The sequence below is a fragment of the Phaethon lepturus genome, unplaced genomic scaffold (assembly GCF_000687285.1).
Source record: "Phaethon lepturus isolate BGI_N335 unplaced genomic scaffold, ASM68728v1 scaffold7239, whole genome shotgun sequence".
In the NCBI taxonomy this organism is placed as follows: Eukaryota; Metazoa; Chordata; class Aves; order Phaethontiformes; family Phaethontidae; genus Phaethon; species Phaethon lepturus.
In genome coordinates, this window is record NW_010562667.1 from 1 (window position 1) to 25,502 (window position 25,502).

General features: G+C 42.1%; 1 protein-coding gene across 1 annotated transcript; it reads right to left on the minus strand.

The window, feature by feature from the left end:
- Window positions 1-5,541: 5,541 nt before the first annotated feature.
- Window positions 5,542-25,221, minus strand: LOC104616310 (myosin-3-like; the record flags this gene model as incomplete). The annotated part of the gene is made up of 32 exons (XM_010294345.1): window positions 5,542-5,679; window positions 5,769-5,864; window positions 5,941-6,045; window positions 6,136-6,306; window positions 7,689-7,814; window positions 7,952-8,155; window positions 8,241-8,549; window positions 8,735-8,859; window positions 9,474-9,639; window positions 9,879-10,062; window positions 10,266-10,462; window positions 10,944-11,062; window positions 14,128-14,254; window positions 14,346-14,735; window positions 15,177-15,267; window positions 15,358-15,503; window positions 15,584-15,760; window positions 16,140-16,382; window positions 16,563-16,818; window positions 16,895-17,031; window positions 17,123-17,246; window positions 18,987-19,104; window positions 19,196-19,283; window positions 20,293-20,369; window positions 20,528-20,837; window positions 21,471-21,641; window positions 22,085-22,234; window positions 22,435-22,553; window positions 23,099-23,237; window positions 23,318-23,421; window positions 24,985-25,083; window positions 25,158-25,221. Coding segments are annotated over 32 exons (5,070 nt in total), but the record flags the coding sequence as incomplete, so codon positions are not given.
- Window positions 25,222-25,502: the final 281 nt, after the last annotated feature.

Genomic DNA, 25,502 nt, shown 5'->3' on the forward strand with positions numbered 1-25,502 from the left:
CACTCGATCCCCTCATCCAGATTATTGATAAGGATATTAAATGAGACTGGCCCCACAACAGAGCCCTGGGGGACACCGCTTGTGACTGGTCAACAGCTGGATTTAACTCCCTCTCTGGGCTTGGCTGTCCAGCCAGTTCTTTACCCAGCGAAGAGTACACCTGTCTAAGCCACGAGCAACCAGCTTCTCCGGGAGATAGTGTCAAAGGCTTTACTAAAGTCCAGGTAGAAAACATCGGTGGCCTTTCCCTCATCCACTAGGTGAGTCACCAGGTCATAGAAGGAGATCAGGTTGGTCAAGCAGTACCTGCCTTTCATGAACCCATGCTGGCTGGACCTGATTCCTTGGTTGTCCTGCACATGCCCTTTGAGCGCGCTCAAGATGAACTGCTCCATAATCTTCCCAGGTACTGACATCAGGCTGTAGTTCCCCAGATTCTCCTTCTGGCCCTTCCTGTAGATGGGCATCACACTGGCAAGCCTCCAGTTGTCTGGGAGCTCCCCTGTTAACCAAAACTGCTGATAAATGATGGAGAGTGTCTTGGCAAGCTCTTCCGCCAGCTCCCTCGGTACTCTTGGGTGGATCTCATCTGGCCCATAGATTTGTGGGTGTCCAGGTGGCATAGCAGTTTGTTAACTGCTTCTTCCTGGATTATGGGGGGATTATTGTGCTCTCCATCCCTGTCTTCCAGCTCAGGAGGCTGAATACCCTGCGGATACCTGGTCTGGTTATTAAAGACTGAAGCAAAGAAGGCATTAAGTACCTCAGCCTTTTCCTCATCCTTAGTGACAATGTTCCCCACTGCATCTAGTCAAGGAAGGAGATTCTACTTGGCTCTCTTTTTGTTGTTAATATATTTGGAAAAACATTTTTTATTATCCCTTACGACCATGGCCAGAACTCAATCAAGTTCTAGCTGGGCTTTTGCCTTTCTAATTTTCTCTCTGCATGACCTAATGAGATCCCTGTACTCTTCTTGAGTTGCCTGCCCCTTCTTCCAAAGCTGGTAAACTCTCCTTTTTCTCCTGAGTCCCAGCAAAAGCTCCCTGTTCAGCCAAGCCAGTCGTCTTCCCTGCCAGCTCTTCTTAGACACATGGGGACCCCCTGCTCCTGCACCTTTAAGATTTCCTTCTTGAAGAATGTCCAACCTTCCTGGACCCCTTTGCCCTTCAGGATGGTCTCCCAAGGGACTCTTTCAACCAGTGACCTGAACAGGCCAAAGTCTGCCCTCCGGAAGTCCATGGTGGTGGTTTTGCTGACCCCTCTCCTTACTTCATCTACCAGGGGAGGTGCCCCGCTTGACATGCTGTTTATGAATAGAGAAGGACTGGTGGGACATGTGGTGGTCAGAGGCTGTCTTGAGCTTAGTGACCATGACATGATAGAATTCTCAACTAGAGAGTAGGCTAAAGAACTCAAACTGAGCTTGTGCTTGTGAATAACAGAAGGGCCCAAGCAGCAGGGAGAACTATCAGTAACAAGAGAAACATCTGTGCTAGAAAATTCATTGCCATCAGCTTTTGCTAGAATGAATGAACAACCAGACACTTTTTAAAGTGTGTGTACATTGTGTTTCTACTGGGGACCAGGGGAGAGTGATGGGGGAGGTGGGGGTTGGACCAAATGAGCTCCAGAGATCCCTTCCACCTTCAACCGTTCCGTGATAAGTGGAAAATAGAGAAATGTTAGAGGCCTTTGATCTCTTAGAATCCGAGCAATGATGGACTGCTTTGTCAGTTGGCTTTGCTGTGCTCTGCAGGCATGACAATGTCTTTGCCAACCTGGGGAGCCATGCCACACCACCTTAGTTTCTGTAGTGGTTCCTAGCTGGTACCTGTGGCACTGAACTCTCAAAGTTTTTGCTCTCAAACTGAGAAACCATTTGTAGCTCATGCAGCCTGATCTAGGGATGTGAATCTCCAGACTATCTATCTGATGCAAGGAAGTGATGTACTAATGGGCTGCAACAGGGGACTGTTCATTTGGACAAGGCTGTGTTCAGCAGTGGGTCCCATCTATAGCACAGCTCTACCTCCTTTTCTGCACACTGAAGTATGAATCCCAGGTCAGGTGGGCCAGATGTGTCTGGCACGTATGATCTCAGTGCAAAGGGGTACAGTGCAGTGCTACAAATGAGTGAATTGTTGACCTGGTGTGGTGGCAACCAAGTGATTAAGGCTTATGATTATTTTGTGGTAATGGAACAAACGGGTCTGCCATCCAGCAGGAGCAGCCCATACATAGGTAATGTTGGACCAGCAAGGATTAGGCAGAGACATTGACCATGATGGTAGGGCCATCCTGACTCTTTGCCAAGGAGCATGAGTGCACTGGATGAGAAGGAATAGAAAAAATTGGGGGTCTAGTAGGGAGCCATGGTGAAACCTTCAAAGGTATCATGGGAGGGACAAGTATTGTTGGTTTTATTAACTTCTTTGCAGTAGAAAACTGAGAAAGAGGTGACGCCCATCTCTTTTTCAGACAGGAGTGACAGAACATCTTGGGTTTCTCCTCTCCCATCCTTGTTACTGACAGCAGAAGCAGGCCAGACTGCTTCCTGGGTGCTGGTATGGCTGTGTCCTGGAGCCAGGTAAGGTGAGATCCATTTGGATATACCTTTCTTAGGCACGCAGACATGAAGAGGTCAGCTGGAACTTTCCAGCAGTGTCAGCATCTTATTTGACCCAGCACCTAGTGCTGTGCACAAATTCATCTTCTCAGAGCACTGGGATGTCTGCACAAAGGTATGCCATTCACTCTCTAGCCCTTACTGTGCTGCCAGGTATGTCTCCTCAGCAGTCTTCACCAGTGCCAAAATATCCAGGCTTTCTCACTGCCCAAGATCCTGCAGTTTCAACTATACCACACATACACCACAAAGTAGCTGAACACTCATTTCTCTTTGGGAAACACCAAGCAGAATTATGGTGCCCGGTACCACTGGTGAGATAAGCTTCCAGCAGCTACTCAGATTTTGCTGCTAACATTACAGACCATTTGATAACTATTTCCAATGTAACAAGTATGTGAGACACCTAAGTTCAAGTTCTCATCTGCTCAGAGCTGTAACACTGCATAGCTCAGAAGTGGGACAACTTTCTGAAGTGCAGTTTGACTACAAGCAGATGAGAAATACTTGATTTTTAATCCATGCAGATGGCTGTAGCTCACAGGCTGGACCAGTCTTGTTCTCCCGTGCAGCGATACAGCAGTGAAACTAAGCATGAATGCTGTAATGTTGTTCCCATTGCATGTTTCACATACCACATCTGCTCATACAGTAGTTTATCCTTAGCTTCATTTAACAAGGTCAGGATATCTGCTTTCGAGCAGAAGGTATGGAGGAAGTCTGTCAAACACCTAGATTTTAAGTCTGGACAAAATTGCTCAAACATGATCATAGCAGCAATCAGACTTGAACCCACAGTTTTGACTATGCTTAACTTAGAAAGAATATGACTCTCATCTGAACATCAACATTTGGAGCATCTGAAGTTGCAGATATCTACTTTATTAACACTGGTACAGCAGCAGAATGACAGAAAATGCTTATGTCCATAAGCCAATGGAAGAATACTTCCTACCAGTGTAGCTCTAGCTATTTCAAATCCACAGCTGGAAAGATATTTTCTGTAAGTTCTGGTTATCCCAGAGGAAACTCATTTTTCACTTCCTAACATCACCTGAAAAGGAGAGGCTTTGTTTAGTTCACACATGTCAAGATGAGACTTTTGGTCCCTAAAATCATCTACCTCAATGCACCATCCAGCTAGGAAGTACAAGTGGAGGCCAGGTCAACGTAGCAGTGTCTGTAACCCTCAAGACCACACATCATCAAATGTCATGCTGTCAAACTGATGGGTTGAAATGGAGAAACATATCTGTTGGCTTTTCTGAAGTACTACTTTACTGCTGCAGTGCTTAAACAAACCACACCACCACCCTCTGGGATAAGGAGTATCCCAGCATTTCCAAAGTGAATATAAAGCATCGAAAGAAGTAAAAGGATGTATTGATCCATTGGATCTACTAAAATTTTTGGCATTACAGTGCTTAATCTTTAGGCCTTCCAGAGCAGAATCCAGAACTCATGCCAGGTGCCCAGATTCTGTTTATACTGTACAGTATCATGCACCTCAAAGTAGGATCTAAAAATATAGCCTATTGCAGAAAGAGTTGCCCATAGTCAGCACGTTCAACCTGCCTTTACCTGGGGATACCCAATAGAAGGTAACTGAAATCTTGACCCTGTCTGGGCTTTGAATTCAATTAGAGATTCAGCATTTCCTCTATAAGGTAATCTCATGTCTAGAGACTTGGCTCAGGAACCTGGGACTCAGCCTTCCAAGTGTTTCCCCTGGGGTATTTGCAAGATATAGCACTTGCACTGACAAGCACTGAGGAGCCAAGGCCTTTTACTGGAATATAGCATTGAGTGACTCACTGAAAGTTGCACACCAACTTCTGGCAGAACCAACATTGTCTATTGAGTCTCACGCTAGAGCCTTCAGGAGAAAGCATGTTCTCCATAGCGTCTCTTCTAGAGTTAAAATGCTGTATGAGTAAGAGGATGCTGTGGGTAAGCAGAAGGCAGCCTGGAGCCGAGGTTCTCCATTTCTTGCATACATGTTCTAGACACTAGTAATTTTTCCAAAACATGGACTAAGGGTATTTTACCTCCAACCATAAACTGAGCTAGACTAGTGCAGTCAAAAGGTGTTACACCTGCTCAGATCACACTAGGAAAAATAGGCTCTAGAGCTTGTACCAAGTCTTGGGTTGGAGATAGACAACTGCCCAGGAAGCTCAGCAAAGGACAGAGCGTCATGGCATATTTCTCAACCAGAACGTTAATTCTGCCTAATGCTCAGAGGAAGGTTGTTTTAGGAATGTTCAGAGTTAGATTGGCGCTCATTACTTCCACTTTATGTGGCAGTTTCTCAAATCTGAAAAAAATGTGATGAAACTAGTCAGAAGGCTTATGCTTAGCACCAGAGCCTGACATGCAAGAGTCATAGAATCACAGAATGGTTTGGGCTGGAAGGGACCTTCAAAGATCATCTAGTCCAAAACCCCTGTCATGGACAGGGGCACCTTTCACTAGATCATGTCGACCAAAGTTCCATCCAACCTGATCTTGAACACTTCCAAAGATGGGGTATCCACAACTCCTCTGGGCAACCTGTTCCAGTGTCTCACCACTCTCATTGTAAAATATTTCTTTCCTATGTCCAGCTTAAAACTGCCATTTTTCAGTTTAAAACCATTGTGCCTTTTCCTGTCACTACAGGGCCTGGTAAAAAGTCTTTCTCTGTCTTTCTTATAAGCCCCCTTGATATAATGAAAGGCCAGAATAAAGTCTCCTTGGAGCCTTCTCTGCTCCAGGCTGAACAACCCCAACTCTCTCAGCCTTTCTTCAAAGGCCCTTCTTTCTAGAACTGTCCTCTCTGAATGATGGCTATACCCATCAGCAAGGCACTGCTTGACTTGCTTGAGCAAACGCTACAAACTGCACACTTGCCTCTTGCAATAAAGGCTTACCTTTGTAGAAGGGACTTCTTGAGTTTTAGCTCTGAGCTTGTTTACTTGACTCTCAGCAATATCTGCCCTTTCCTCAGCCTCTTCTAGCTTATGCTGTGCTTTTCTGAATTTGGACAGATTAGTATTGGCTTGTTCATCCTGAAATGGCAAAACAAAGAAACTAAAAGTGTTAAACTGACAGTCCTAGAAAATAGTAAACAAGTATTTGCTTCAGTTTAGTGACTCACAGCTTCCTCAGCTTGTCTTTTGTATGATTTGATTTTCGTCTGCAGTTTATCTACCAGGTCTTGTAACCTCATCATGTTCTTCCTGTGTTCTTCATTCTGTGGAAAGGGAATGTTCAATTATACATCTGTGGGAGACAAAACATCAGGAGAATTGCTTTCTATTTATACCCACCTGGAAAGTAAGCTCTTTGACACGCCGTTCATATTTGCGGATGTTTTTCATAGCCTCTGCCGATTGCTTATGTTCTTCTTCTAGCTCAGCTTCTAACTCTTGGATCTGGTGAATCAATCAACAATTGGCTTGAGCCCTCACACAGGACTCTCAGAAAAAAGGTATCTGACACTCATGTTCAGTGCTGGTACCCACCCTGGACTCCATCTTCAAGAGTTGTTTCTTGCCTCCCTTCAGCGCCAACTGCTCAGCCTCATCCAGACGGTGCTGCAGGTTCTTCACTGTCTGGTCTAGGTTCTTCTTCATTCTCTCCAGGTGGGTGCTGGTGTCCTGCTCTTTCTTCAGCTCTTCTGCCATCATGGCTGCCTTGGAAGGGAGATAACACAAGAAACTGGAAGAATGTGAACAAACAGTGCACGCTGTGCATCATCTGAGGATCTATGCCTGATTCCAAAAAAATTCCTGCTACCGCATTTCCTCTTCATTTTTTTCTGTGACATGATAGTGGCAGAAACACGATAGGAAATAGCAGAAAAAAGGATTGGAAAAAATCTGCCTTGCTGCACACGCGGAGTTTGGAATGACAGAAAGGGTAAATGCTCTGTCCCCCTGTATGGTCATTATTGTGACCTTCATTGACACCCAGGTGCTGAGGGGTAGAGCAGGAGCCACAGAAAAGCTTGGGAGCAGAGCATGGCACAGCTGAAAGGCTTCTCTGCGTAACGCACATGGAGTGTGGTGGAGTCTGCGTGCTGTGCCTTAGTGCGTTCCCTATTATTGCCACAAAAGCCTGGATGGCTAGTGTTACAAGGCAGAAAGTAGCTTAAAACTATCTGAGTTATTGAAGACAAAACTAGAATATATTTTGCTCTCAAACATTTGGTTCCTACACAATCAAATTAAGCAGTTTGGTAGAAAATTGAGTGACATTACTTACAGATAATGTAAAATTCAACAAATTGCTTTGGCAGCAACATACCTGAAAAGGTCTAAATTGAAAAATGTGCAAATGAAATAATGCCATTAGAAATTTTATATATATATATATATACATACACAAATGTGAGTGTGTGTGTGTGCATAATTCATTGCAATGCTCTATTTCTGTTTTATTATTTATTTCTGTATTTATTACTTATTTATAAGCAGAATACAAATTATGCAATCTTTTTTTCATTTTCATGAGCAAGTGGAGAAGTTTTCTTTCTATTTTAATTCCAAATAATGTTTTTAAGTGTTAAGATTTTGTTATGACCCTATGAATCAAAAATCACTGGCAGGTTGAGTCCCAAGATACACCAGCCCTCTTGCCTGGCTGAGCTTCACTGGCCTTGTGCAGGAGCATATACCACAAATTTTGAATCGAAATTCACAATTCTCATTTTAAAAGTTCTTAAATAATATTTTGAAAACAAAAATATTTAAATATATTAGACACTTTGTTGGTTACAATACTGCATGATTTTTTTGTGGTTTATATTTTCATGCAGCATTGGAGAAATTTATTTGTTTCAGACTGACTAAATGTGGGTTTAGTTCATTATAATGACAACAGCCCCAATAACTCGTCTGTCAGCAGGACAAGTTCCCTGTTGTTCTAACCCTCCTCTGACACGTAGGCTCTGCAATCTGGCCCACAGAATGGTTCTTTGTCCAACTTGTGACAAGAGTATTTACATTAACTTCCAGCAGCAATGCTGTTGTGAAGCCCTGAAAATTCAAAGAGAAAAACACAGTAACATCCTCACATCTGTGATTGCCTTCTTTGCTCGCTCTTCAGCATTTTTTGCTTCATTAGTAATATCTTCCATCTCAGTTTGGATTTGTGCCATATCAGTTTCAAGCTTCTTTTTTGTATTGAAAAGGCTGGTGTTCTATGAAGAAGAAAAAGAGAAGCTTTGAGTGTCTGTCTATGGTCTCTCACGCATAAAGATCATTACTATTACTATTTATTCTTACTCTGTGAATTTCTGCACCCAAAAAACATGTCTGTCTTAGCAAAGCAAAATACCTGGGTATGGAGGAGCTGCACATGTTCAGTGGCATCCAGGAGCTCCTGCTCAGCCACTTTCCTCGACCGCTCCGACTGCTCCAGGGCTGCCCGTAGCTCCTCAACTTCTGCCTGCAGCAGATTTGCTCTGCGCTCCACCATGGCCACCTGCTCCTTCAGGTCCTTCTGTGTCCTGAGAGCATCATCCAAGTGCAGCTGCATGTCCTAAATATGAAAAGCCAGTTTTGTCCTAATGAATTTCTCAGATACTGCGCTTAAAAATAAATCAACCAGAAAGGTAAACCAAGACCTTGAGGACTCCCTGGATGCTGTGCAGGTGTTTCTGTGCCTCAGCAGCCTGGTGGTTGGCGTGGCTCAGCTGGATCTCCATTTCATTCAGGTCTCCCTCCATCTTCTTCTTCAGCCTTAAGGATTCACTTCTGCTCTTGATCTCAGCATCCAAAACACCCTGCATTGTCTCCACAGTCCTTTGATGGTTCTTTTTTAACTGACTGATCTCCTCATCTTTCTCGGCAATCTTTCTGTTGATTTCTGATTTAATCTCAGTCAGTTCTCGGTTGACACCAAGGATTTTGACCTCTTCATGCTCAAGGGATGCCTTTAAAAGAAAAAGGGAAAAAAACTCACAAAGTAACATTTCAGAGAACATTAATCATCGTGTTGTTACTCAGTGACTTCATACAAACTCCTGAAGTTTGTGGCAATCAACCTTGCACACAGCCACTGCCCAGGAGAGAGAACAGAAAGCTATTCAGACTGCTCTCTACTTTTTCCAGCACTCACCTCTGCCTCTTCCAGAGCTAACCGCAGCTCAGATTTTTCTACTTCAGCTTGCTTTTTGGCTTTCTCAAGGTCTCTGATCATGTTGCCATTTTCAGTAATTTTTTCGGCCACATCAGTTATTTCCTCTGAGAGATAAGAATGACATCAGCCTGTGGCAGCCAGAGAAGCTGAACTCCATGCTTTGTGACTTGTGTTCAACACCTCTTTTGTATACCTGCATATATACATACGTATACACATATATACATGTGTACACAGTTGTATATATATATATGTATGTACAGACAAAACCAGATACAGCCAACTCATGCAGGATGACATAATCACAGGTGTGGTTCCATAGCCCACCTCACCTGCAAAACCTGGAAGATACCTGCATGTGTTTATGTCTCTGGGTAGGCCATCAGGGTGACACTATAGGTCTTGTCATTATATGTTCACAGTGCATCTATAAAATTCACTCTCACAAGCTGTACAGCCTCTTGAGGGCACCACTGGGAGTGGTACCTAAATGCCCTTGATCTTACATCTTTGCAGCAGATAATGGAAAGCCAAGACATTTATTAGGTTAGTCACTTTACAAGCTTGCTCGACACCTTTTTGGTGAGACATTTATATTCTCCATTAAAATGGAGAGAATAGTAATGACAGAGTCCTGTAACTTAGGATTCACGCTTGTAGAGCATGCCTCATGGTAGGGCTGTGAACAGCTAATGAGAAACCAGAGGCAAACACTTACGCCTGAGAGTCTTGTTTTCCCGTTTGATGGTTTCAAGCTGATCTAAGGTTTCCTCATAAGCATTTTTCACTTTGAAAAGCTCTGCGTTCAGCGTGCGCGATTCTTTACAGAGAGCTTCCCGCTCCAGCTGGCTCTCCTCATACTTTCCCTTCCATTCTGCCACGACCTGAAAGACATCATATTTCATTCTCTGCTAGTACTGAAAATGTTTTTTTGTGTGTGTGTTTATTTTCTGTACTAGACAAATACCTCAGTCTCTGAAAACAGGACGAATTCCTATTGCCATGCTGTAGAGGAGCTTATAACTGTTAGACTCAACTTGATTTCAGTATTGACTTAAATAGGGAGTATTAATCTGGCCTTCTAGGAAGGCTGGACTTAAAAGATACTGTGCTCACTTATCACCTTATCAAAGTTCTGCTGTTTCTTGTCAAGGGCAGCTGCCAATGTGTTTGCTCTCTCTATGTCCACTGTCAGATCCTCCACCTCTCCCTGCAACTTCAACTTCATCTTCTCCAAGGAGGCACACTTTGAATTCACAGTCTCCACCTGCTGCCCTGCTTCCTGGAGACGCTGAGAGAGTTTTTTCCTTAAGGAATATAAATTAAAAAAGCATATTATTCAAAAACTGCGTGTATTATGTACATAATTTAGTGAGTACAATATCAGAAATAATTTTTTTAATTAAGTGTATATGCCAATAAAATAATTTAGGTCAGGCTAATAAAAGTAGGTCTGTGTTCTGCACAATGTACATTAATGTCTGGACAGTTCATCCTATCTATCATGTACTTGGCCTCCTCCAGCTCCTCCGTGCGCTGAATAGCTTCCATCTCGTATTTGGTTCTCCACTGGGCCACTTCGCTGTTGGCCTTGGACAGGGCACGCAGCAGCTCCCCCTTGGCTTCCTGCTCCTCCTCGTATTGTTCCCGGAGCAAGTCACAGTCATGGCGAGCAGACTGCAAGGCGTGGGCCAGGGTGTTCTTGGCCTAAAAATTACCCATAATATCATGTAGTTATGTTAGCTATGATGAGCAGGTGACCCCATGACCTTGCAAACTGAAAATATGGTCACTGCAGCTTGGGCAGAAGACAAAGGGACAGATGTTTATAAGTGTTGAACAACTTTTTGCAAATCTACCACCAGAAAAGACCAAGACTGGTGCTCTCACCTTGGCATATGCTGTAGCTTTTCTTCCCTATAGAAGCAAGAAATCACATTGACCATGGCTTTAAAGTTAAAAAACATGCAAACAAATTAACCAAACATGAAACCACTTTTAATGTGTCAGAGACCTCCTTAGCAAAGCACTTAAACACAGTGTTCACTGTACACATTCTGCCCAGTAGCAATTTTATTGTGTTAGACTGTAGGCAACAATACCTACAAGCTTCCCAAAGTGTTTTTTAAACAAACTGAGGGTCTGATACATTTTGAAGCCTTAGCATGTGCTCGGTAGATAGCACTACCTTGATCTCTTCCTCTAGCTGCCTTTTAAGTTCTTCTATTTGCTGTGTAATTGCCTGCTTGCTTCTGGACAGTTGCAATGTTACGGTTTCTTTCTCTTCAAGTTGACGGCTTAATTCACCTGTGACAAGAGAAGTTTCATAATGTCCAGTTTAATCAACCTGAAAACATTCATATACAAATAATAATCAGTAACAGACAAGTGGAATCACACAAGGATGTTTTTGTCAGTTGTTACCTCTAGGTATGTACTTTTACCATTCTTATTTTACTGTTCTCATTGCATATATTTTTTTCCATGTCATCTTTACTCTTAGATGATTTCATTATTAATGCAGGGCTTAGTAATGAAATTATGAGACAGATATGTCTCCTCCAACACTTATCTGTTCTATCATCTCCTTCAACATTACTCTTATTCTGCTTTAATCATGTGTTTTACTCTTCATTCAGACTTCTATATACACATGCTTAAGCCACTATTGTCTCAGTTTGAACTACTTCAGTGCATAGCACTTAGTTTCTCTACAGTTTTCAAACATTCCTTTCTCTTTCCTTTCTTGTTTGTTACACCTAAATTTCTTCTATACTGAAATCCTTTTGTAAAAGAACATTAGGGAAATTGGCAAACCTGTCTCTAGGTCTAGATGTTTCTCTTCAAGTTGTATCACTCTTTCTAGCTTATTTGGTGTCTTTTTCCTATTCCATTTTACCATATCTTCTATTAAACACTTTAATACTCTCTACGCATTGCACAGGTTTAGTAATTTCTTCTTCTTTCTTACGCCTGTTATCAATGTTTACTTGACCTCTTCTTTCTCTATTTGTCTGCTCTGGAAACTTCCTCTTCTCTGCTGTTCATCTGCTGGGTTACTTGGCCTGCATAGGGAACTTTCACCTTTTTCCATTTTCTTCCTTTTCTCCTAAACCCCCTTCATAACATTTAGTAATATTCTTACCAGCTCAAGGTAGGTTTCCCTACTTTTTTCCACACAGGCATTTGCAATATATAGCACAATATATAGTTTGGGCACCCGGTGCTACAAGGAACTTGATTCATCACTGCTGCCAGAGGACCAGAGCTACCTGTGCTCCATCAGGACTGGGTGACTGGCACATGTTATTTTCTCCTGCCCATATCTGAGCGACTCCCCATCGTCTCCTAATTTAGGGATTAATGTTAGTGCTGCCAATGCCATTTTTGCCTGTTGGCAATTTGACTTAAGGCAGGCATCAAGGAGGCCATCCTTTAGTGCTAGCTAAGAGCTGAGGTAGCACAAAGGCTATTTAGTTTACCTGTCTCATTCCTATTCTATTAAATGTTTGAAGCAGATTGTAGAAGTCCAGCCCACAACTGTTCTTCCTTCCAGTCGCCCAAGATCTGCAGCTATCTGTCTCACATATTCTGGTGTCATTTCTTTCAGTGTAACAAGACTAGTTTAATCTGCAGTACCTCTTTGTCATGGGACAGTGGTAATAGTCATTGTATATGCTGCTATTACCACCTCCTCTTCTTTTTTCCATTCATATGTATTATCCCAATAAGTGTTTTCTCCTGACTCCTGTTATAATTTTCCATCACTTCCTGAAGATCAGCAGGTTTTTTTATTTTTGCATCTTGATCTGCTTTTTGCAAGCATCTAATTTTAGTTTCACACTTTTTATGATCAGTTCCCTTTGGAGCTCTCCCTTGCTCTGAGGCATTGCACAGTATATTTTAATCCTTCAAAATGCTTCTGTTGTTTTTCTTTCTTTTTCTAAATTCACCTGACTCTTTAATTCCAGTTGTATCCCTTAGTATATTTTTGAGCCATTAGATGATATTTCTTTTCTAAAAACAAATTTGCTTTAGAAAATTTGCTTAATTTTTTCTTCTAAAACACAGTTTTCATATTGAAGAAGTATGATTTTACACCATCAAACTAGCTCAGCTGACACAAAATGCTTTAGCAGCTTCCCCTAATCGATTCTGTGATACAAGAGTTGTATCCTAAAGTTTCATTCCATAAGCTTTACAATAACTGGAAAACATTTATTCTACATCACTGTCTCTCCTGTGGGCTGAACACCTCTCTCATTTTTGGAGAGGTGCTTATAGCCCATGCTGTCATCTCTAGAATTCTTGGGTCTTCTTGTAGCCCTTCAGTATCATCTTTTTCAGACTTTTCCTGAGCCATTTGAGATTTTTCTTAAGCTTTCAATTTCATTCTAAGGTTCCTCTTGAGGAATTATTCATTGCATAACGAAATTACAACAAACCGGTCAGATTTATAGAATCACCTTGCAAGCATGATCACTTCAAAAAGATCACTCAGAAGAAAAGAAGAAAGAATTTGGTTATGGTCTGTGTGTTCCCACGTGATATTCTCCATCAAAAGGCATTGTCAATTCCCTTTTCCCTTATAAAGGATGGAGATGAGGGAGTCACAGATCACAACCAGTATTTATTTGAACATCTTTTATTAATTAAGTTGCTATAGTTATTAGACTTAAGCTGTTATTATTAATGCCAGGCAACTTCGAACACAGCACATTCACATATTTCTTCACAGTTCACTCACACAGACACTTCACCCACATCTCCCTAGTAGGAGTAACACCCGAAGGCCAACCCCAGTTCTTTGGTCAGAAGCAGAGGATCACACTGATGGACCAATGCTTGGTCAGAAAGACCCTAAGGGGTTCCTGTTTTCATCAGGTGCTATGTATAATCCTGTAGTCTTTGCATATGGCAGCTACCATCCTCTCGGATATGGTCCCAGTTATACAACCCGTTGTTGATGCTGGTGTTTGCCAGTGGCCTTGGGCTGATTTGGCAGGTATTGGTACAGATACTGTACACGCAGAGAACATGTGCACTCTTGAAGAAGAAAGTGCAGTTCTAACAGGTTGCTCAAATAATTTGGGAATGTCCCAAATTCATAGAATGAATCACCAAATTCCTAGACCCCCTGCATGGAATCAGCGAGCTATGTCACAGCATTCTGGGAATTATTTACCTAGTGTCACTCATGAACTCATCTCCTTTCATTTATTTCTAATGATGTCTGTGCCTGTACCAATGAGTCTGAAAGTAGAATACACACTTTGGGAACAATTAGGTCTCACTCATGGTTGATGTTACAGGGTCTCTCTGCTACTGAAGGGAAAAAATACCCCCTCATCAGATCTTTGTGCCTTCCTTACCAGACTCTGTCTGGAGCTGGGCTTTTTGTATCACCATCTCATTCATATTTCTCTGGTTTTCCTCAAATTTGGCTTTCATATCTCTCATCTGGTCTTCCAGGGTGCGGTACATTTTTTCCAGATTAGCCTGAAAGAGAGTAAGTGGAATCCGTGTATGCGTGTTTGTATCACATTAAACTCCCATTGCCAATTCAAGTATTTCATTTATAAAGAAACACCTTAGACTTAGAAACGGTCTCTGTACTATTGGCCAAGTCTGCAATCTCCATCTTCAGCTCACTCTTCTCCTTCTCCAGCTTCTGCTTCACTCGCTGCAGGTTGTCGATCTGCTCCCCAAGCTCAGCTGTGCTGTCCGCATGCTTCTTCCGCAGGGCGGCAGCCGTGGCTTCGTGCTGCAGCGTGGCCTCTTCAAGGTCACGGCGCATCTTCTGAAATTCTGCCTCACGCTTCTTGTCAAGTTCGGTTTGAGCAGTGGTGGCTCCTCCAGCCTCTTCAAGTCTTTGGCTGATTTCCTCAAGTTCATTAGCCAGCTCGTCACAATGCTTCTCTGCTTTTGCCCGCATCGCTTTCTCACTCATAGTCTCCTCTTCTAGCTCTGCAACACAGGCCTATATAATCAGGAATTAATAAGGGAACAGATAATTCAATGCTTAGGTTAATGTATAACTGACATAGAATATCAAGCACATTGTTTTGGAGACTATAAGCAAAACAAAGTCCCCTTGAATTTTAATGTTTTGCCATGGTAGGCAAAGGCAAAACATTTTCCAACAGGAAAAGACCTATGGATCAACTCATACTAATCATACTAACTACAATCATACTACAAACTACAATACTACAATCAATCCAACTACAGTACTACAATCATACTAACTTTAGATCACAGCTTTCTGTTGTGTGGAGAAAAATACTACAGTGTATCAAGATAATTACTGTGACAGCGTCAGAGATTTTATCTGTGACCAACTGTAGATAAGCATTACTAATGTTACTACAGTTTAAACAAGCGAACAGTATTGATGAAGTAGTTACATAAAGTCACTTGCCTGTAATTCTCTGATCTTCTTCTGCAATTGAATAACTGAATTCTGCTGTTCCTCAATTTTATTTTGCATCTGGTTAAATTCAAAGTCTTTCCTGTGAAGGAAATGTTGTTTTAATAAAAAGAAAGTATGTCCAATTAAAAACAAATAGTAAATTTGTCACTGATTTTTTTTTTCCTCATACTTCCTTAATTTCTGATCTAGATGTTGTTTATCATTCTCCAGCTCCACTATGGTTTCCTGGGCAAGTTTCAAGTCTCCCTCAAGCTTCCTCTTTGCTCGTTCAAGATCCATACAGACTTTTCTTTCCTTTTCTAAAGATCCTTCAACCTGTGACATAAACATATATAAAGATTACTGACAGAACAACTGAAGAATCTGCCCCTTCTCCATGTGTTGAACATGCTCACATGGTTCACTTGTTGCTCCAGCTTGATCCTGGCTTTGGTGAGGGTATTAACTTTGTCTTCCTCTATTTGCAGGTCATCCAGTGCCTGCTGGTGGCATTCTTGCAGGGCCTTCTTCTCCTTGACTAACTTCACAACAGTCTCATCCAAACCTGTCATTTCTTCAGTTAAATTTTTAACCTATTGTAAGGAAAAATACTTGAAGGTCACTAATAATTTTGGCTTTTATATAGGCTAGTGATCACACAAAGGCAATAAACTCATTGCTAGACTACCAAAGAGACTTAATTAGTTGTGTTATATGGTCAAACTATAAACCTCTCTGCTTATGTATCAGCCCATCTGAGGTCCCAAAGCAATTCTGAATTTTGATTTTAATGCATTTTTGTATGCTTATGAGTTGGTTTTCCTGCACAACAGAGGTGACCGAATTTAACACAAGGCCAATAGATTTCCTTATACAACATCATGTTATTGTTTAAGTTGACTACACCTTTACATCCTATATATAGACTGAGCAACTATTATTAAACATGCAAATAGCAGAAATTAAAAGTACCTTGTTTTCTGTGGCATGCTTTTCCTTTTCAGCCTTGGCCAATGTTAACTCAAGGTCATCAATATCTTTCTTCAGCGCAGAGCATTCATCCTCCAGTTTCCTCTTTCTGGCTGCCAGATCAGCATTTATCTCTTCTTCATCTTCCAGTTTTTCCATTACTTCCTTTATTCTTGCTTCCATCTGGAATTTTATTTTGATCAGCTGGTCACATCTTTCTTCAGCATCAGCTAAATTTTCATTTTCCTTTTTAGAGAAAACAGAAATGTGTTTCATTGTCACACATTGGAACTGACACTTGCAGAAATCACCTGTTCATTATGCAATTGGAACATGAAATAAAAGAATCTCCACTCAGCCCTTTCCTGAACAATCAGACAAAATTGATGTAAACTGAGGAGCCAAAAATGGTTTTAAATCACGTACAGTCTGTACTTGGAGCTGCAGGTCCTTCTTCTCCTGCACCAGAGTCACCAGTTTTTCTTCCAGTTCTTTCCTCTTGGTTTCTGATTTAGTTAGTTCTTCTTTCATTCTCTGAAACTCTTCCTTCATCGTGGCCATTTCTTTCTCAGTTTCCACACTTTTTAAGAGAGGTTTTATCTTGAAGTACAACTTCATCCAGGGCCAGTGCTTAACGTTCATGAATGCACGGATGTTGTACTGAATGCAGAAGATGGACTCCCTGAAATCAAAGCGATCCATCAGTACTGTGAAAAAAGCACATCTTTGAGAATCAAGACCTCACAGAAGACACACACTTTCGGTATAACATTCTTTTCAATTCAAGTCTCCTGAGGTATCCCCTGCATAAAGCCTGTGTCTGCATGATCAGTTGTCCTAAGCAATCATCTCGCATCTCTTCCAGGACACCTAGCAAACCTGCCTTGAAGAACACCTGCAATCAAAGAACAGAGATCAGTCATTGCTGGGCTTATATTTTAGTGCAATGAATGATTTCTCATTGTGTGGAAAAATCAAATGTTTACCTTAGTGTGTCCAAATTTGTACTGAGTATGATCTATCTCAATTGAAGACAGCAACTTTTCACATGCCTTCTTGCTATCAATAAACTGTCCTTCTGGAATGACACCAGCATTCAGAAGGCGGTATCTGACAAAGTAATGGAAAAACGCTTAACTTAGTGTCGGTATCATTTTAGTGCAGAGGATGCTACAAGAACAGCTGTCACTTTGAAGATGCAGAGGAAGGCTGAGTCTGACTCACACCTCCAGCCTTAAATAGCAAACTAGTAAGAAGCGGGTCAGTTCAGTGGGTTCCCAGCATGTGTTACAGCCCTCACTGAGACTGCACGGTCTGTTCTCCAGACCTGAGACACTCTGCTCATCTGTGTCAGTCGTTTATACAAATCTAGGTGCCAGCTCACTGTGTTAGCTTTACATTCAAAAAATTAATGGATTTTAAGAATAGGTGGACTGCTGCAATTATCTAATCTGAACTCCTGTATAAACACAGACACACAGTCCTTCCACAGTGCCTTGTTTACGCGGCCCCCATCTTGTGATTAATCTAGTACATATTTTTTAAAAAAGAAATTTCAATCTTATTTGAAGCCTTCAAACCTTCGGAGTGTCCCAGGTAAGTTATTCACCCTCACTGTAGGAAATGTATACTTCACTTCTACCTTGACAACATCCTTTTTCAGGTCCCACCCTTGGACCTTTGCTTTGAGTCTGTCTCTTAGGTGACAGGTTCCTGCATATTCAGAAATCTTTACACCTGTAGGTTCTCTACACCCAAAGGATCTGTTAACATACAGTTTCATGAGTTAAATAGTTTAACTCTCTCACTGCACTTGAGTTCACACTTATCCTGTAGCTCTTTTATGAACTGTATCCAGCTTCTTGCATTCCTCCTGAAGTACGTAAAACAGAATTAGACATAGTATCTAGCAATGGACTTCCTAATGCTACGTTGAGAGATTATTCCACCCCCTATTCTTTTCAGCATGCCTCTGTTTACCCATACACAAATCTGCCCACCCACATCACTGCCTTGGGAAGTCTTCAGTTAGTGCCCAAAATGCCACTGCCACCCTTTTCAATGTCCCTGCTGTCCAGCATACCTTGTTCAGTGCTGTAAGCATGGGGTACGTACTTTGTTGTTAGAGGTCTGACCCTACATTTGCCTTTGTTCAAATACAAGAAGCAGATGAACCCAGATGGGTTGCCCTAAATTTAGCAACCCTTTATAAATGTCTTATTTGCATGGCAGTTCCTCAGTTAAAATTGTTTGGCTGTTTGGTTTTTTAATCTATAAATTACTGTAGTTAAGGTGCTATAGAAATGTTACCATGTGGAAACATTAGCCCTGTACAAAATCAGAGTGCCACATGGAACTAATTTAGATGTCCTGCAAAAGTCTGTTTTGTTAATGTAGCTACATTTGCCAGTCAGGTTTGTAATTTCATAAAAAAGTGGTATCAGGTTTAACACAACTTCCTCTCAGTAAAACCATTCTAATTAGAATTATTTAAACAACACTCTTCAAACTACTACTAGATAGCAGTTAAATATAGGACATGGTAGAGACCACCCTCCATATTTTTGCTGAAACGTGCTTGTGTCAAATTTGAGAATTTAAGCAAAGAATGCCCAAATATTCAGATGAACATGAATGAAGTGAAGATAGGTTTTGGCATACAGTATTCAGGATGACATTTGGGTGGGCATTGCCCACACAGACCCTGCTATTAGGTATGTCTTCATACTTTCCACAGTTGTTATACATTAAAATAGTCTTTTCCTAAGAACTATATCATTGACTTGTTTAGAAAGACTCTTGTCTCAAATGAATTTGGCTCGATGCAAACTCAAGAAAGTTATTACACACCTTTGTTTAAAATCCCCATATAATATCTTGTTAGGAAATCCTTTCCTGCAGATTCGAATGCCTTCCAGAACACCGTTACATCTCAGCTGGTGCAGAACAAGCTTGTGATCCATCAGGCCTACAACAGAGCAACATGGGGATATATTGATTTTTCTGGCATTGGTCAATTGGTCATTCTGCCAATTTCTAATCTATGTTTTATGCATTACCTGGAGTCTTTGTTTCATTGGGAATGATACAACGCACAAAATGAGGATGAGTTGTTCGCAAGTTGGACATGAGCTTATTTAGATTTTCCTGTAAAAAAGAGATCATTCGCAATCTCTATATTACTTCAAGACATAATGCAAATATTCTCAATACGATTTGACCCTAATGAAAAATAAAAATTCAGAAGTTTTTCCTTACTCTTCTAGTGAATATTCTACAATCCTGTATAGGCATCAGAAAAGTAAATAGCTACAATACAATTGATAAACTTTCCTCCTGTCTTAAAATGGAAACGTGTCCTTAGTTGTTAGAAGTTAATCATAAGAGCTGTTAAACAGGATGAGGATGGAAAGAAATGAATGATATTCTGGGATATCAATAATGGTCTTTCTTGATCAAATGAACTGTTGATGAAATGAATGAATGGGTTGATTTGTTGTTTTTATTACTTTGCTATATTAGTTATGCATAAATAAAAGAGAATTGAGCCACAAAATCCATGTTTGTCTATGACATCAGAAGTCATCTGCTCTGCAGGATAGTTTTTGTTACCATTGCATTTCTTTAATCATCCCATCCAGTAATAACATTATCTGAGTATGGTCCACATCACAGCCAGGTGGATGCTGCACTCCTCACCCTGCCAGGAAGGGCTGAGCCTGTTCCTGGCCCCAGAACATAGATGTGTCACAGCAGCATCAAGGGGCTGCAAAATGTAGTTTGTGTTGCTCACGCTGACTGCAAGGCACTGGTTGCCACACAACGCCCTGTACTCAGAGAGACACATCCTGGAAGAAGCCAATTACAGCCAAATAAGGGAATGATGCTGTTAGCACCAAAGGTCAAAGCCGAAACAGTCTTCGGGCTGTCTTGAAACTGTGCAACCTGATCAAAGCACTTGACTTCCCTTCTCCACCATCATCCTATTGGACCTCATCAGCAAAGCAGAATTCAAATTAATCTTTACTAGATCCCAAAGGTAACTTTCCACAGTATCATATGGCAACAGAGAAAGTGGGAATGGTGAACTAGTGACAGGACTGCCTTCTTGGTGTCTTCTGCAGCTGACCCATGCTGTGCCAGAGAACACACCTACCCGAAAGAGTACAGAGACCGTTTGGAAGGAAGAGCCCTTTTTCTTGGTTCCTTTCTTCTTAATACCACCACCTTCAGCTGGAAAATGAGATGACAGTCCAACTGAGGTACTGCTGCAGATCCCTTTGACAGCATTATAATAACATAGAGCATGAATGCTCAACACTGATTCAAGTCAGGCGATTGCTACAGTTGGAAAAACAAAACAGAAAACATACATAATCCTCTGACCTTACCTTCATCTACGGAAGGAAAGGTGGCATAAAGATTGCATAGAATTTTCATAGATGATTTCTGATACAGGCCCACAACAGTTTCGTTCAGGGGGTCTTTGTTCTTCTCAAGCCAGCCAGAGATGTTGTAGTCCACCGTGCCAGCGTAGTGCACCAAAGAGAAGTGGGCCTCAGCCTTGCCTTTGCCAGGCTTAGGCTTCTGGAAATTGCTGGATTTGCCCAGATGCTGGTCATAGAGCTTGTTCTTGAAAGAGGTGTCAGTTGCCTTGGGGAACATGCACTCCTCTTCCAGGATGGAGAAGATGCCCATAGGCTGAATAGAAAAAAGGTTTTCAAAAGGGATTCATTCAAGTCATAATAATATGGAGTGAAAGAAATGCTAAAATTAAAGTATTGGAGGTATTTTATAGAGAATTAGCTTAGGAGGAGCAGGTAAGTAAGATTTTTTGTGAACAGCTGGGAAGATATTCAAAAGCACCAGATTTTTGTAAATAGGGTTTTGAACTATGCAGACGTTGTCTGGGAAACAAAGCAAGCCGAGCAAAAACTGTGCAGTAACTTCCTAGAACAGTGACTTCTCCTTATCCAGAAGGAGCAAAAAGCAAGCAGAGATGAGGCTTTCTAACATTTGAATTTAACTGAAAGGAAAACCTGAGGAGGAACCAATATGCAAAGATAGAAGACAACAGGGGTAAATATGACAATTGAAATGACAATTTATAATTATGTGGAAGAAAGAAAGACAGAACAGAGAAATAAAAGCAAAATCTTTTTAGAAGACAGAATACATTTGCAGTCAGTGGATAATTAATCAAAAGGGTTATGTTTAAAGGAAGGGAAGAGGTAAGGAGACCTGGAAGCTTCACAGAGACTGTACTGAAGGAACTCAGTACAAACATTCTCAAGAACCCTCTCCAGATCTGATTTGTGTGATTAGAAAACTCACCTTTTCTATAAGCTCAATGCAGGCAGCCAAGTCCATCCCAAAGTCAATGAACTCCCATTCAATTCCTTCCTTCTTGTACTCTTCCTGCTCCAGCACGAACATGTGGTGGTTGAAGAACTGTTGCAGTTTCTCGTTGGTGAAGTTGATGCACAACTGCTCAAAGCTGTTGAACTAATATTTGAGTAAATGTGTTTATATTGTTGAATTGACTCTAATCAATTTATTTTGTAGAGTTCTCAAGGCAAGGTCAGCCAGACTATCCCTGAAGGGTTTGAATAATAGCACAAAAGATATATCATGAGTGGTCCAGGCCTAGAGAAAAGTTGTGCTGTGGAGCACATGGTTGATGTAGCCTGCATTGGTGTTGTTTTTGGGTGACTCTAATGTCATTAAACACAGATTCTGTGAGGAGGGAGGCAGCAGCTTCATGGCTATGCTTCTGCCGTTTCTTTCCTCTCACAAAGTGAGTAATGGATCTACAAAGGCAGAAGCAGCTTCAGGGAGATTTGCCCTGTTCTTGAGGGCGAGGAGGAGGAAAGGTTAGAAAAGTCAAACAAAAGGAAAAAAGCATTTAAAGACAGCCAGAAGTCTGAGAGTGCTATGTAAAACCAAACCTCAAAAATTTCAAAGCCAGCAATATCTAAGATCCCAATAAAGTGCTGTCTCGGTAGCTTCGTATCCAGTTGTTGGTTGATGCGCATCACCATCCACAAGAAGAGTTTTTCATAGACTGACTTGGAAATCGCATTCACTGCCTGGTGCACCTGCACGGAGATGGTTCACACAGCTGTGTCAGGGCACTGCTAGTGCATCACCAGAATAAAATGCCCCTCCACCATGCAGATACTGTCAGCCCACAAAGCACACTAATAGGCCTTAATGGTCCTGACCACCCTCAGCTGTGACCTGCACCCATTCCTGTCTCTTAGGGAGAGGACAGTACCTGCTGCTCCCTGACACTCACCTGATCCACTGTTTGGCCCTTCATGACATATTCATTTCCCACTTTCACCCGGGGATAGCACAAAGCTTTCAGCAAGTCTGCGGAGTTCATGCCCATCAGGTATGCTGCTTTGTCAGCCTCTACAAAACAAAACAAAAAGCTGAAAGTCTTCTTAGCTGGGACTGACAGAATGCATTGGAGCCAGCCAGAGCTCATTCTGAAACCTGGCAAACTGGTTAGCTTTACCTTACCCACAAAGCTTACCAATGTTCTCATTTACCTTTCCAAACAGCCTTGTAGGGCTGGTCCTCATGATTGAGTAGCTACAGCAGCCCCAATAGGTATGGTAAAATCAGTGAGTGCATTGGTGATGGGAAAACAGAGTGTTTTCCCTTTGAGCCACTTCTCCACAATGTCACCCAAGCAGAACAAGTCTGGATGTGTTACCAGAAACTGGCGAACACTACACTAACATGTCCCAGGCACAAGGTCTTTCAGCAGAGTCATCGGGAATAAAGTGGATGCAGAAAGTGGCTCTACAGAAGGCAGTAAGTTGAAGGTTGAACCTCCTTTTTATGTTCATCAAGGAACAACTGCTTCTTTCCTGGAAGACTCTTTGCATTTCTAGTGAAAAATGATATAGAAACAGTTGAAAATACGTCTCTCCAAGCCATTAAGGTATTACCTTCCGTGCCATCTGGCTCTGCCTGCTCCTCACGTGGTTTCTGCTTGAACTTCATGTTACCATGGTGAAGGATTGCCCCTGTCAGCTTGTAAATCCCCATTCTCTCATCGGGGCTGAAGCCCAAAATGTCAATGGCTGCCTGCACATCGGATAGATCAGCTGATTATAACAGTGGTGATGGTAAAAGTGACACTCTCTCTCCTTGCTAAATGTACTCACATCTGTGGCAACAAGCTCCTCCTGGTCATCAATGCTGGCCACAGAAATCTCCCCTTGGCTGATGAAGGGGTAGTCATATGGGTTGGTTGTGATGAGGAGCATCTCTGAAAGGCAAACAAAGGAGTAAGCACCAGATCCTGGCAGCGAAACTGGAACAACAGCTCAAGGTTTCACAGGCTCTTTTTCTCTCTGCATTCCCAAACTCTTGGTTTTCTATTAAGAGACAAGAAAGACAGAGTAAAGCCATTCATCTGCCTTCCACTGGATGAAAAGAAAGTCCCAGGCAGGTTCTCAGTCCTACCAGTTTAATATGCTGTGAACTGGGAGCGGAACATTCAGCACTGGCAGGTTCTGTTCAGCACTTGCTGAACATTCAGCAAGGGCCATCCAAAGAAACAGCTTTTAAGAAAGATACTTTTAGGTAAGACTCATATGTGCTTATCCTCACACATGGAATCATAGAATCATTAAGGTTAGAAAAGACCTCCAAGATCATTAAGTCCAACCATCAACCCAACACCACCATGCCCACTAAACCATGTGCCTAAGTCTACACGTTTTTTGAACACTTCCAATGACGGTGACTCCACCACTTCCCTGGGCAGTCTGTTCCAGTGCTCGACCACTCTTTCAGCCAAGAAATTTTTCCTAATATCCTATCTGGGGTTGTGTGCTGGTGCACATAAGTAATACAAACATGTGTGTTTATCACCATCTAATTGAGGCCAAAATTCACAACTCATTTTCAGTCCTGAATCCTATGGCAGAGTAAGAGCAGAAGTGAAGGTGTGCAGATCTGCAGTAGGGTTATGCAGCATGCAGGAGAGGAAGCCCTCCATACACTGAAGATAAATATGTCTGTTTCCTTGTGCAGACGTGCAGTCCCCTGGCACACAGCAGTCTCTCTGGGAAGGGAAGAAGGAGGTGGTTAAGGTCAGGAGGGCACATAGTGGGAGGACGGGAGTAAGAGCTCCACCTTGGGAAATGTTCTGTGGATAGCTGGGAGGGATGGGCAGAGTGGAGTGAAGATGAATGCAATAGTTGAGTGTGTGGCAAAAGGGTTTTGGACAGATGCAAGGCATGGTTAGGGTATGCCATGGCAGTGGGAAAAGGGGGAAAAGGCTGGAGGGGCTCTACTGGAAACGGGGAAGAACTTTTGCCCATATGATGAAGAGTTCAGATAGATGGTTTGTAGATCAGGGTATCAGGCCATCCTGCACCCAGGGAATTTCTCACCTTTGTATTGAAGATTGTTCATAGGATCTGGCTCATGTAAACTTGACTTTCCATACTAGCAAGAACAGGAAGGTGCAAGGCAGAGTAAATCAGCCACCGCCGCACCTCACCTGCACTCAGTTTGCATTAGAACTTACCCAGGGAAGATAAATTGGAGGTGGAGTAACCCCTAGTGTAACACTGTTTACAGAGACAAAAGTGCAGCTTTGGTAACCCAACCATCATCGATGCTGGAATGCGGATGACAAGCACATGATCAAAGCTTCAGTGCTCTCAAGGCACCTGCCAAAAGGGGAAGCTGGGTGCTTGTGACACATGGCGCTAGGCCAGCAGGTGCCACTGGACCCTCCATCACTGAGCTGGCATATTTAGGGAAAAGTTTCCCATATTGACTTTACTGGAAAATGTCACCAGGTGATGGCTGTCCTTACCAAGCAGTTCAGGCTTCTTATTGGAGAGGATCTGGTAGAAGATGTGGTAGCTTCTCTCAGCTTTCAGCTGGAAGGTGACTCTTGACTTTTCCAGCAAGTCTGTAACATGTATGCACATATAAATTTTTCAAGCTGCTTTATAGTAAAACAGTAAGCCCACCTCATTTACTCACATGTCTCAATGTCACCAGAAGCCAATTTTCCAGAGGTACCAAAATGAATACGAATGAATTTACCCTGGCAAGCAGACAAAAGGTAGTGGTCAGTGCAGCATTCTCAGGGTAACATGTCAGAGTGGTTTTCTCTCTTGAATCTCAGTGACAGCATCTCCAAATCAGTCTGAATTATCTTAGATATTCAAAGACAGATAAAGAGGAACAGTTTGTTGCAGCCCACTCAGCTTTGAGCGTGAAACAGCTGTAAACACATTGGCACCTGACAACCAACCAAGAAGTTTGTCAGCAAGAGCATTTCTCCCAGCCCAGTGGCTCCCAGATGCAAGAATATACAGGGTTTGC